General features: G+C 50.4%; 1 protein-coding gene across 1 annotated transcript in view; it reads left to right on the top strand.

Annotated features, from left to right (window-relative positions):
- The window catches only part of LOC140458324 (TP53-binding protein 1-like), a 50114-nt gene extending 38430 nt beyond the window's left edge, over positions 1–11684 (top strand). Inside the window, exons 10-14 of the mRNA XM_072552712.1 lie at positions 910–1004; positions 3709–3932; positions 6661–8101; positions 10022–10138; positions 11419–11684. Coding sequence (XP_072408813.1) covers positions 910–1004; positions 3709–3932; positions 6661–8101; positions 10022–10138; positions 11419–11684 — 2143 coding nt within the window. The remainder of the gene's footprint in view (positions 1–909; positions 1005–3708; positions 3933–6660; positions 8102–10021; positions 10139–11418) is intronic.
- Positions 11685–12347: the final 663 nt, after the last annotated feature.

The following is a 12347-nucleotide window of genomic DNA, read 5'->3' as shown; positions in this document are numbered from 1 at the left end:
TGATCCTATTGTGGCATTTTAATGTTTTTCCCCATCCACAGAGATGCTCGTCTCCTTCAGCCACCATGAACTTGCATTTCTGTAGCATTTTTAAGTTAACAAAGCATCCCAAGAGGAGCGAGAGGCAAGCAGAATTTGACAAGTTGGATGAAGAGATACTTGGATGTAGGTTTGCTCACTGAGCTGGAAGGTTCATTTTCAGATGTTTCATCACCTATCTGTTTTCTGTTTATCAAAGAAACCCAAGCACACAAATAGAAAGCAGGAATCATCAGCAGTGCTTCGGCTGGAGGCTCACTGAAGATGTTACCCAGTAGGGTGACGAAATGTCTGGAAATGAACCTCCCAGCTCAGTGAGCAAACCTACATCCAGAACCTCAACCTGAGCTACAAACCTTCTCAAAACTTGTGAGGAGGTACTTGGAATGCAAGGTTCCCCTGAAAATGGAGCGTTCCTTTGAAACCGTTTGTAAGCCGAAGTGGTGTAAAGTGGAGAAGCAATTACTTTTCTTGTAAAAGGAAAAATCCTCTTTGGATTCCTTTTGGCTAGCAAAAACAGGTACTAATGTAGGTGAAGTGGTGGCATAACGCAAACCTTTGGAAAGCGGGAGATACCAGTAATGACTTGATAGTTATTATTTTGGCAAATGTCAGAAAGGCAGAGCGGAGGAGGGGTTTAGGGAGAGTATTCCAGAGCTTGGGCCCCAGGCCGCTGAGGCATGACCACCAGTCAGGCTGAATTCCGGCTGTCTCCAGGGAAACGGCTTTTCCTGGAACTGTCCGGTATAGGAGCAGGGTGTAGGAATTGGCTGTGTGTGAGGCCTCAGAGTTGATCGCCTAGAGACGGTTGCTAGTAAAAGTGTTAATATCTGTCTGTAATTCCTAACAAAGTGCTGATTCTTTCCACAGAAGTTCCAGTAATGTGATTGACCCATCCCAGGAGTCCTTCGGACCAACCCCTATCATTGTTCCCAACAGTCCGACCAAGCAAGACCCAGATTTAGGTAACGATGATGGGCAGGGGAGTATTGACCTGTAACCACCCTCTGCCTCAGAACATCCTTTTTGCTTCAGCTGATTGACAGGATCTCTGTGCTTACAACAACAACTGCTACTTGTATTTATGTGGCACCTTTTGACATTGTGAAATGTCTCGAGGCGTTTTGCAGGAGTACTGTCAAACCAAATATGACAGGGAGGCATTGACTGGGTCAGGTGACCAAACGCTTGACTAAATAGGTCGTTAAGAAGTGTCTTAGAGTAGGGAAGTGAGAGTGAATTTTGTAGCTTCGGGCTACAGCCTCCCATTAGTGACGATGAAAATTAGGGATGCGTCAGAGGCCAGAGTTAGAGGTGTACGGAGAATTGTGGAGCTGGGGGATGAGGGAGAGAGGCCAGAGGCTCTGAAGGGATTTGAAAGCGAGAGTGAACATCTTCTTCTTGAGAAGGTGGTGGTGAGCCTCCATCGTGTATTACTGTAGTTGATTTGTTGTCTGTAGCAGTTTGAGGCTAAGGAGTGATTTGTCTGAGGTTATTGAGGATAGATTGTTGATTAGAGTCCCACCCCACAACCTGTATGTGCGCGCACACACACACACACGCACACACACTCCTGCACGTTCCCGCCTACTTCCCATTTCCCTCAATTACTCGAGAGACCAAAATCCATTTGTTCCGCGCTAAGTGTAGTCGGCAATGGGACATCCAGAGCTCTCTGGGGGAGAGCACTCCAAAGATTCACAAGCCTCTTGACTGAAGAACGCTCTCCTCATCTCAGTCCTGAGTGATCAGTCCCTTCTGAGTCCATGTCCCAATCAGTAGAAAAATTCTCTCACTGCCTGTCTTGTGAAACCCCCTTTCAGACTCTCAGACTAGGCTTCTCAACATGACAATCCCTGTGACCCAGGGCCAGTTTGTACTGAACCTTGGCTACACCACCATAAAGTCAAGAGTGTGGTGCTGGAAAAGCACAATAGGTCCTTGATTCCTGATGAATGGCCTCTGCCCGAAATGTCGATTCTCCTGCTCCTTGGATGCTGCCTGACCTGCTATCCTTTTCCAGCACCACAGTCTTGACTCTGATCTCCAGCATCTGCAGTCCTCACTTTCTCCTGCACTACCTTAAACACAGGTGTATTCTTCCTTAATTATGATGATCTGAACTGTATTCCGTATCCCAGTCTCGGCAAAATCCTGGGGGAATCATGGTGTTGGTATGCAGTTCCACAGAACCCAGTAATTCCCAGTTCACACCTCCATTAACATTTCCTGCAAATATCTATGGTGTATCTGATGCTGGGAGTCCCAGTTTTGTTCCATGCTTTACTCATGCACAGTAGTCTGTGGCTAGTCACAGGTAGACAGGGTGGCTAACTTGTAGCTCACTTGTCTTCTTTGCTCAGACCTTTGAGTGTAGGAGTTGGAACGTCATGTTGAGGTTGTACAAGACGTTGGTGATGCCTCTTCTGGAATACTGTGTCCGGTTCTGGTCACCCTGTTATAGGAAGGACATTATTAATCTGTAGGAGGTTGAGAAATGATTTCCCAGGATGTTGCTGGGTGTGGAAGACTTTGAGATAGACTGGGACACCTTTCACTGGAGGTTGAGAGGTGACCTTTGTAGAGGTTTATAAAATCATGAGTGGTATAGATCGGGTCAGTGGTAGGTATCTTTTCCCTAGGGTGGGGGGGGATTTTAAGATTGGGGGCATGATTTTATGATGAGAGGAGAAAGATTTAAAAAGAATACAAGGGACAATTTTCTTACACACTGGTTCATGTGTGGAATGAACTTCCAAAGAAAGTAGCAGTTGCGGGTATGGTTACAACATTTGAATAGCTTTTAGATAAGGTCACGAATAGGAAAGGTTTGGAGGGATATGAGCCAAATGCAGACAGTGGGATAAGTTAAGTTTGGGAACGTGGTCGGCATGGACCAGTTGGACCAAAGGGTCTATTTCCATGCTGTATGTCTCTGTAGTCCTCTAGAAAAGGAACCCTGACTGACCTGAAACCTACCTTGTCTTGGGCTCTGAAGAGCTTATGCCCAAAACATCGATTCTCCTGCTCCTTTGATGCTGCCTGACCTGCTGCGCTTTTCCAGCAACACATTTTTCAGCTCTGATCTCCAGCATCTGCAGTCCTCACTTTCTCCTAAACAATATCTGTGCCTCACTAAAGCCAAACTAACTGCATGGACTTGGGGAACTGTTTTATTCTGACAGCTCAGAGCCATACTGGGCACAGGATCTTTATTAGCATGGTCATCGTGAACCGCAGTTATTATATCTGACTTTAAGATCTGAGAGTGTGAAGAATGGGAGAATTGTAAACTGAGAGGTGTGGAACTTCAGAAGGAAAGAAGAAAGTTGCTCGAGTGGGTGGATAGTAGGCAGATAAAATGAAATCTGGAGAAGTGTGAGGTGATGCACTTTGTTACAAAGGACACAGAGTGACAGCTCCCTCGACTCTTTTAAGTTGAAAGTAAAGGTCCCTCTACATTGTCCCCATCAAACACTCCCAGGACAGGGACGGCACAGGGTTAGATAGATGCTGGATCAGATGAAATGGTATCCATGATAAAGTGTGTTTTACTTGGAGCGATCTAAAATAAAAACTGCCGTTGTTCCAAATTCCGAGGAGGAAATGGAAACGAGCAAGAGTGCAAGTGTCCAGCTGAGAGAAATGTTTTCCGTGATTCTGTTCCAGCAGAGGAGCCAATGGATACCTCCGTGCAACTTACCAGCCAATCAGGGAAAGCTCCATGTGAGGAGGAGGAGGAGGAGGAGCCAATGGAAATGGACCAGCCGGTGGAGCTGACTGAGCGCGCTCCCCTCCGAGCTCCACAGGCATCGACTCCAGTATCCGAGGGCATTCCCGCTTTCACAGCGAGACAGCTGCTCCCTGTGCCTTCGCTGCCAGACCTCTCCCATGTAAGTGATCGGGGATTGTTCAGGGTTTTACAAAGCTCTGTAGCCCCCTATTTAGCTGCGGAGAGATTGGTGATGCCTCAGGATCGTAAGTTTGACTGTAAAAAGCCACTTGATCGAATAACTGTTTTTACGGAGGGTTGAAGTTGTATCTTGGGCAGAAATGCAGGAACCCCCTGACTCTGACGGGGTTGTTGTGATCAAATCGAATTCCTGCAGTGTGGGAGCAGGCCATTCGGCCCACTGAGTCTGCACAGACCTCCTGAAGAGCATCCCACCCAGACACACCTCCCCTACCGTATCACTGCGTTTCCCATGGCTAACCCACCTAACCTGCACAATGTTTGACTGTGGGAGGAACCCAGAGCAACCCACACAGACACGGGGAGAATGTGCAAACTCCGCACCGATAGTGACCCGAGGCTGGAATCGAACCTGGGTCCCCGGCGCTGTGAGGCGTCCATGCTAACCACTGTGACACCCTGTTTTCAGGAAGCTGGTGGTGAAATGGCTACGAGTTGTCCAACGGTTTGTGGTGATTACCGGTTCACAGGACACCCCTCATTGGCCCCAAATCACTCGTCGGTTTACACAGCAATAAAGAAGCAGGAGGAGGCTATTCAGCCCCTCGAGTCTGCCCCGCCATTCAGTATGACCGTGGCTGATTGTGCAATCGCAGTCCCCTTTTCCTACTTTCTCCCCCATACCCTTTGATCCCTTTAAACCCAAGAACAATATCTAACTCCTTTTTGAAAATGTTCTGTTTTTTCGGTCTCCATTGCTGCCTGTGGCAGTGAATTCCACAGGCTCACACTGTCTGGGCAGAAGGTTCTCCTCATCTCAGTCCAGAACGGCCTACCCTTCCTTACCTTAGTCTGAACCCCTATCCTGAGGGAGAGACCCCTGATCCTCGACACACTGGTCACCAGGACCATCCTTTGTGTGTTTACCCTGTCTGGTCCTGTCAGATTTTTATAGGATTCTTCTGAGATTCCCCTCATTCTTGTAAACTCCATAGATCTAACTGATCCAGCCTCTTTGAACATCATTTACCCAGCGTTAATAGTGGGCGAATTGCAGTTAATTTGATTCCAAGTTCTGTTGGCGCTCCCAAATCTTGGAATGTTGAGATTTTTGTTGGATCGGGGCTGTGGAGGGCAAAGGGAAGTAAATGGCCCGGAGGTAGAAGCCAGCCATGATCTCACTAAACAATGGAACATGTTTGATGGGTTGAGTGTCCTCCTGTACATGCATTTTTTAATTTAAAATAAAAATGTAGTTCCTGTTGTAATATGGCTACCAAATTGCACAAGGGAGCCCCCTCCTGTCAGTGAGGAAATTAATCTTTGCTTTTGACATTAATTGCTGCCCAGGTGGGCTAGCACAGACACAATGGGTCAAATGGTCTTTGTCTGTGCTATAATGACTCATTACTCATCGTATGAGCTTGTTTTGGATGTGAGATGATGGACAAATATTTGTTATGACATTTGGGTAAAACTCCCTGCTATTCTTTGAGATTGGGATTCTTTTTTAACCAGGTCCCCGGGGACAATTCAGAAGTTGGTACACCTTAGCTGAATGATGGCATAACTGACAGAGCAGCACTGTCGCTGTTGGGCAGTACTGTTTTAACCTGCATTCTGAACTCCAATCCCTCACATCCTCCTGCCTCCAAGACAATGCTGTCCCCTCCTTGTTCCTTTCTGCGGTATTTGTATGTCAAACGTGATATTTTATCCAAGTTAGTCATAGAGATGTACAGCACGGAAACAGACCCTTCGGCCCAACTCGTCCATGCTGACCAGATATCCCAACCCAATCTAGTCCCACCTGCCAGCACCTGCCCATATCCCTCCAAACCTTTCCTACTCATATACCCATCCAGATGCCTTTTAAATGTTGCAATTGTACCAGCCTCCACCACATCCTCTGGCAGCTCATTCCATACACACACCACCCTTGGCATGAAAAAGTTGCCCCTTAGGTCTCTTTTATATCTTTCCCCTCTCACCCTAAACCTATGCCCTCTCGTTCTGGACTCCCCCACTCCAGGGAAAAGACTTTGCCTATTTACCCTCTCCATGCCCCTCATGATTTTGTAAACCTCTATAAAGTCACCCCTCAGCCTCCATTGCTCCAGGGAAAACAGCCCCAGCCTATTCAACCTCTCCCTATATCTCAAATCCTCCAACCCTGGCAACATCCTTGTAAATCTTTTCTGAACCCATTCAAGTTTCACAACATCCTTCCTATTGGAAGGACCAGAATTGTACGCAATATTTAACCACTAAGCACAACAAAAATAAAGAACTTTGGATGCTGGAATTCAGAAACAAGAATGGACATTACTGGATGAACTCAGCAGGCCTGGCCATGTCTGTGGAGAGAGATACAGTACAGAGGTAACTTTTCGGGTCCAGTGACCCTCCTTTCAGAATGGTTCTGTTTTTTTTTCTGATTTCCAGCGCCTGAAGTTTGTCCTTTTGTTTTGTTTAGTGTGTAACTTGGATGAAAGATCTCGTTTAATGTACAGGTACCACATAAAGGAACAGGAGGGAGGAAGAAGGGACAGCATTGTCTCTGAGACAGGAGGATGTGAGGGATGTAGAGTTAACATTTCATATCCAGTGACCCTCCGTCAGAATGGTTGTGTTTTTATTGCTGTATTTTGTCCAAGTTACGGATTTCTCTGGTCGGCAAAGTAACTGCAATGTGTTTGTTTTTGAAGGATATTTTCATGCCCACGCCCAGCCTGAGAGAAGGCAGTGGCCATGGTGGAGGGGTCACATCTGCTGTGGATCTGAAGGGAAACCCCTCTAGCATACCCAAGGACAGAGAGGCGATGGGGGAGAGGGAAGACCGAGGACAGACTGGGAGCTCAGAACTCGGGGGGTTTAAGAAACACGACGATGGGGCCGGGGAGCCTTTCGAACTGAGACTGTCGGCCAGCGAGCACCTGCAGCCGATGGAGACAGACGACAGTGAGTCCCAGGCTGAGGAGGATAGCCAGGCCACGCAGATCGAAGGAGGAGCTGGCGAGGATCCCGCCGAGAAAGGAGAGTCTGAGGGAAACCACAGCGTTCACCTCCGATTGACGGGAGAGAGCCAAGAGCCCAGCCGTCGAGCCACGGTTACAGATGCTCTGGAAAGTGCTGCCGAGGGGCTGGATGTCAAACACAGTGAGGGTGAGCAAGCTGTGGGTGAGGCGCCCAGCAGATCTGAGCAATCGAGCAGAGTGTCGCCCCCCTCTCCCCTCCTTCGCCCCAGCTCTCCCCACGGGGACCCGCCCAAACCCGTCCTCTCGGTGAAAGGAGCAGCGGTGAAGGATGAGTCAGAGGGTGGAACCGGGGCTCCCAGAGTGGAGGAGCATGAGGTGAGACGAACTGTCAAAGAGGACGGGAGTGGGACTGTCCAAGGAGTGACCCTCCTTCTCGAAGCTGCACAATCTGAGACGCTCTGCAAGACATCACGACCGAAGGAGGACGAGGAGCTGATGGAGCAGGAGCTGAACGCTCCGTCTGACTCGGGATTAAAGGGGAGCCCCAGTGAGGCGAGGGCCCCAATCTCCGCCAAACCGGAATGTTCTGAGCCCCCGGACCCTCCTGTTACAAATTCTGGACGTTTCCGAAGCAAAGAGGGCGAGGGGGCAGCTACTGTTTCCCAGAGCCTTGGGGCCGTTGGCGGGAGTCGGCAGGATGGCGGGGAGCTGGTTGTGACGGTGCGGCCGAAACCGCTGGAGGGGGTCCCGCTGATGTCGGAGAAACTCCACAGAGCGTCTTCAGGAGACTGCGACGCTCGCCCCACCGACACCAAGCTGCCGCCTTCACCGGCCGTCGATACGGCTGAGCCCGGGAAGCATCTCCAGGCAGAGCTGGTCATCAAGATGCAGGCTGGAGGTCAGGCCGAACCGAAGGTGCAGCCTAAAGATCGGGCCTCCCTGATGGATCCGAAGAACGTGAGCAGCCAGAGCCCGAGACACGACGGGAGTAACCCAGGAGGACACAACCACCAACTTGAGACCACGGAATTCCCAAAACCCCATGGCGTTGGCCCGATAACGGGCTCTCCGAAGTCGGAGGTGGAAGCTGATGAGCAGAGCCGGAGCACGGGAGTTGCAGATGTTCCACAATCGGAGCAGTCCGCCAAGAGCCTTCTGGACAGTTCTGGTGGTGGGTACGCTGTAGTGATGACACGTGAGCGCTGATACTTTAGTGAATGAGGTTGGCACAGCCTCTGGGTCAGTAATCCTCAGGCCTTAGAATCTCACCATTGGAGCTGGTTAGAAACCTGCAGGGTTCACTCCTGCCCTTCAGGGAGGGAAATCTGCCCTCTTTACCCAGTCTGGCCTACACATGACTCCAAACACGTGAATGGGGCTGGCTCTGAAATAGCTGAGCAAGTCACTCAGTTCGAGGGTAGTTAGGGATGGGCAACAGTTAAGGTTGTGCCGCAGAGAGCTATGGTGGCAGAGTCCCTGTGTATGTTAAAGGGCGAGTTGGGGAATTGTGGATTACGGGGAAATTGCAGGAAAATGGATGTGAAGAGTGTTGGGTGGGCCACGATCCTGTTGAATGGTGGAGCAGGTTCGAGGGGCTGAGTGGCCTGCTGCTGTTCCTATTTCGGATGGGTCTTAAACACCAGGATTGTCGAGGATGCCAACATTCTGTGGAAGGAAGAGCAGCTGAAAGTAAAACGGTCTGGATGGAGGAGGTCAGAGGGCAGCACCCCAGGTGGAGAAAGCTGGGGAGGAGCTGAGGTAAACGCTTGGAGAATGCGGACTAGGCAGGGGAAAGGGGGGATAGGATCATTATAAACCTCTCTTTGGTCTCCCCCTCCTTGTCTCTCTCTCTTTCCCACACACACCTACACTCTCTCTCCACACACACACACACACACACACACTCACTCTCTCACACATGCGCGCACACTCTCTCCCACACACACACACTCTGTCTCTCTCTCTCTCTCACTCACACCCACACACACACTCTCTCTCCCCCCAAGACACACACTCTCCCCAAGACTCTCACACACTCTCTCACTCTCACTCACACACACACACACACACACACACACACTTCTCTCTCTCTCTCTCTCTCTCTCTCTCACACTCTCTGTCTCTCTCTCTTTTACACATGCACACACAACCCACCCCAGTAATAATCTCTTGCAACCTCTTCTGTCATCAGGTGGAAAATACAAAAGTTTAAACACACGTACTAACAGATTCAAGAGCAGCTTCTTCCCCGCTGTTATTAGTCTTTTGAAGGGGCATCTCACTCTGTGCACCTTCCTTGCAGCTGCAACATCGTATTCCTCGCTCTGGCCTATTTCCCTAATGCACTTTGTATGAGAATGATCTGTTTGTACTGAACACAAAACAAAGCTTTTCACTGTACCTAGGTACATGGGACAATAATAAATCAAATCAAATCAAATCAAACACACATGGACCCAGACACTGGCATGAGCTGTGCAGTGAGCAAAGTGAGTGAGCAGGGTGTGGACTGCACTGCGTGGAAATGTGGTGGAGGAAGGTTCAGTTGAGGCATCCAGAGGTTGGATTTGTTTTGGATAGTGATAGGGATATGGGGAAATGGCTAGAGATTGGCACAGTTGTAGAGCCAGGGAACTGGGCGCAGAGCCAGTGGTAGGGAAGCAGTTGATCTGTTTGAAGCTGGCTGAGCTGGCCTGGTGCACTAGCTGTAGGTCCCCAGAGGGTGCAGAAGGAGGCCATTCAGCCCATTGTGCCTGTCCCAGCCATGTCTGTAAGAATTCAGTGCTTGTGGGTCGAGTGAGGGTTCCCCACCCGTAGCTGCGCTTGCCTGTGGGAAAGGGGCAGAATGAGGGGATAATCTGAGGCTGTGCCTTTCGGAATTCTTTCAGGAGGGGGCAGTTGGAAACTTCCAGGAGGAAGGAAGAGTAGACGTGTGCGTGTGCGGGTGTGGCGAGGGCCCCTCCAATCAAGGAGGAGTGATGGTGAACCTGCTGGAGCTGGGGGCAGTGACAGGCTGTGGGTGACGTGGTTCTCCTTTGACACAACGAATTGTGGATGTTCGTCTTTCCCCTCTTTCCCTGCCCCCCTCCAGAAATTCCTTTCCACTTCACATTACCGAAAGAGGGCGATGTTATCCAGCCGATAGTTGGTGGTACCCCGCCTCTCATTGGTTCGTTGAAGCAAGGCCCCAGGCACAGCACTCCCATTGGTAAGTTCCCAGCGATGCAGTGTTTACAGTCCATTCGGCCCTTCGAGCCTTCTCCCTTCAACCTGCCCAATCAGCAGCACCCAGTTTTTAATCCTCTCTCCCTCCTGAGTATATCTGGCGTTCCCCTTTAATTGGATTCACTTCAGCCCCAATTCACTCCTGTCTGTCCTGAATTCCCGATTGGATTCATTGGTGATGGATCTTGTATCGATGATGCTCAGGTTCAAAGCTCATAGAGCTCTCAGAGTGCAGGAAGAGGGTATTTGGCCCATCTAGTCTACACCGACCCTCCAAAGAGCATCCTATCCAGACCCAGCCCCTCACCATATCCCGGTGACCTCGCATTAACTGTGGCTAACCCACCCAGCCTGCACATCCCTGGACACTATGGGCGATTCCCCACGGCCAATGCAGCCTGAGGAAACCTACACAGACACGGGGAGAATGTGCAAACTGCACACGGAGAGTCGCCCGAGGCTGGTATCGAACCCGGGTCCCTGGCGCTGTGAGGTAGCAGTGCTAACCACTGAGTCACCCATGCTGGTGTCTGTTGCAAAAGGAAACTCCTACCATGCTAAAGAAGGGCACTGTGGAGAACAGGGCAGAAGTGGGTCCTGCAAATGCTGGAGATTAGAGTCAAGATTAGAGTGGTGCTGGAAAAGCACAGCAGGTCAGGCAGCATCTGAGGAGCAGGAAAATCGACATTTCGGGCAAAAGGAAATGGAGGAGGCCATTCAGCCCCTCCAGCGTATTTCACCATTCAAGCATGGCTGAGAGCCATGGAGAGGTGATGAAGGGCTCATGCCTGAAACGTTGATTCTCCTGCTCCTCGGATGCTGCCTGACCTGCTGTGCTTTTCCAGCAAAACTCTAATCTTCACTGCGGAGAACAGCTGGGCTTCAGAACAGACCAAGGGATCTGTGTTGCCCACCTGAGGGGGCAACAAGACGATCTGATGTCTGTGACGGTGCAGCACTCCCTCAGCGCTGCACTGGGAGTGCTCCTCTGCGTGCCAAGCTTGAGTCTGTGGCATGGTACTGGAGCCTCAGACACAAGAGAGCGTTGCTGAGGCCGGTGGATAACTGCGTTTGATCTCCTGAGGTTTGTTGGAAAGCTTTAGCACGAAGACATCTTGGGATCCAGTGGGCAGTGTGTTGGGTACAGACAGCTCCATGACTATCACTGTCCAAGAGGATGAGGAGGGACCTCCATCCATTTCTGTGCTAAAGTCCAACAGAGTTACTCCTTCTCTTCCTCTTGTCTGTTGTTTTGCTCTTCAGAGCTTGAAGACCGTGCCACAGCAACGACAGATGTCACGCCTGACAATGCCATGGCAACCAGTGATGTTACAGCAAAGGGAAGTGTACGAGGAACGGCAAGCCCAGAGTCCCCCTCAGCCGCCACAGCCAATGGCAAACTCTGTCTGAGGATGCAGCTGGAGACTCCGGTCCAGGAGGACGGTAACCACTCAGCCGTCTTCAGTCTTGAAAGTAAGACCACGGGCAGGAGGCAGGGCGCTGATCAACTCGCCCATGTTCAACTTTAATCTCCCCGTCCCAACCCCACCCTCGTCCGAACATCCCCTCAGCCCTGACTGATTCCTCCCCACTGAACTCTTGGCACTGCATCACAACTGACCAACTGGGTGCCATGGTGGCTCAGTGGTTAGCACTGCTGCCTCACCGCGCCAGGGACCTGGGTTCGACTCCTGCCTCGGGTGACTGTGTGTGTGTGTGTCTGTGTGGAGTTTGCACATTCTCCCCATGTCTGCATGGGTTTCCTCCGGGTGCTCCGGTTTCCTCCCACAACCCAAAGGTGTGCAGGTTAGGGTGAATTGATCATGCTAAATTGTCCATAATATTAGGTGCGTTAGTCAAGGGTAAATGTAGGGTAGGGGAATGGGACTGGGTGGGTTACTCTTTGGAGGATTGGTGTGGACATTTTGGGCCAAATAGTCCGTTTTCACGCTGTAGGGAACCTAATCTAATCTGATCAATCATCGACTGAGAACCAGAGGCCTTTGACTGTGGCAGGCATCACTGATTTCCCAAGTCTATCCTCGCTCCAAACTCTGCAGGGAAATTTGGGCATATAACATGTGCACGTGCACCACAGAGATGCATGTTCAGACACCTGTTTGCATAGACATGCACATGCACGTACACAGACATGTGTGCACACAGAGCCGTGCACATGTGTGTGCAACACT

This window comes from Chiloscyllium punctatum, chromosome 33 (genome assembly GCF_047496795.1).
Source record: "Chiloscyllium punctatum isolate Juve2018m chromosome 33, sChiPun1.3, whole genome shotgun sequence".
In the NCBI taxonomy this organism is placed as follows: Eukaryota; Metazoa; Chordata; class Chondrichthyes; order Orectolobiformes; family Hemiscylliidae; genus Chiloscyllium; species Chiloscyllium punctatum.
The sequence above is the reverse complement of the archived record's forward strand: the minus strand, read 5'-3'. Positions and strand labels throughout refer to the sequence as shown.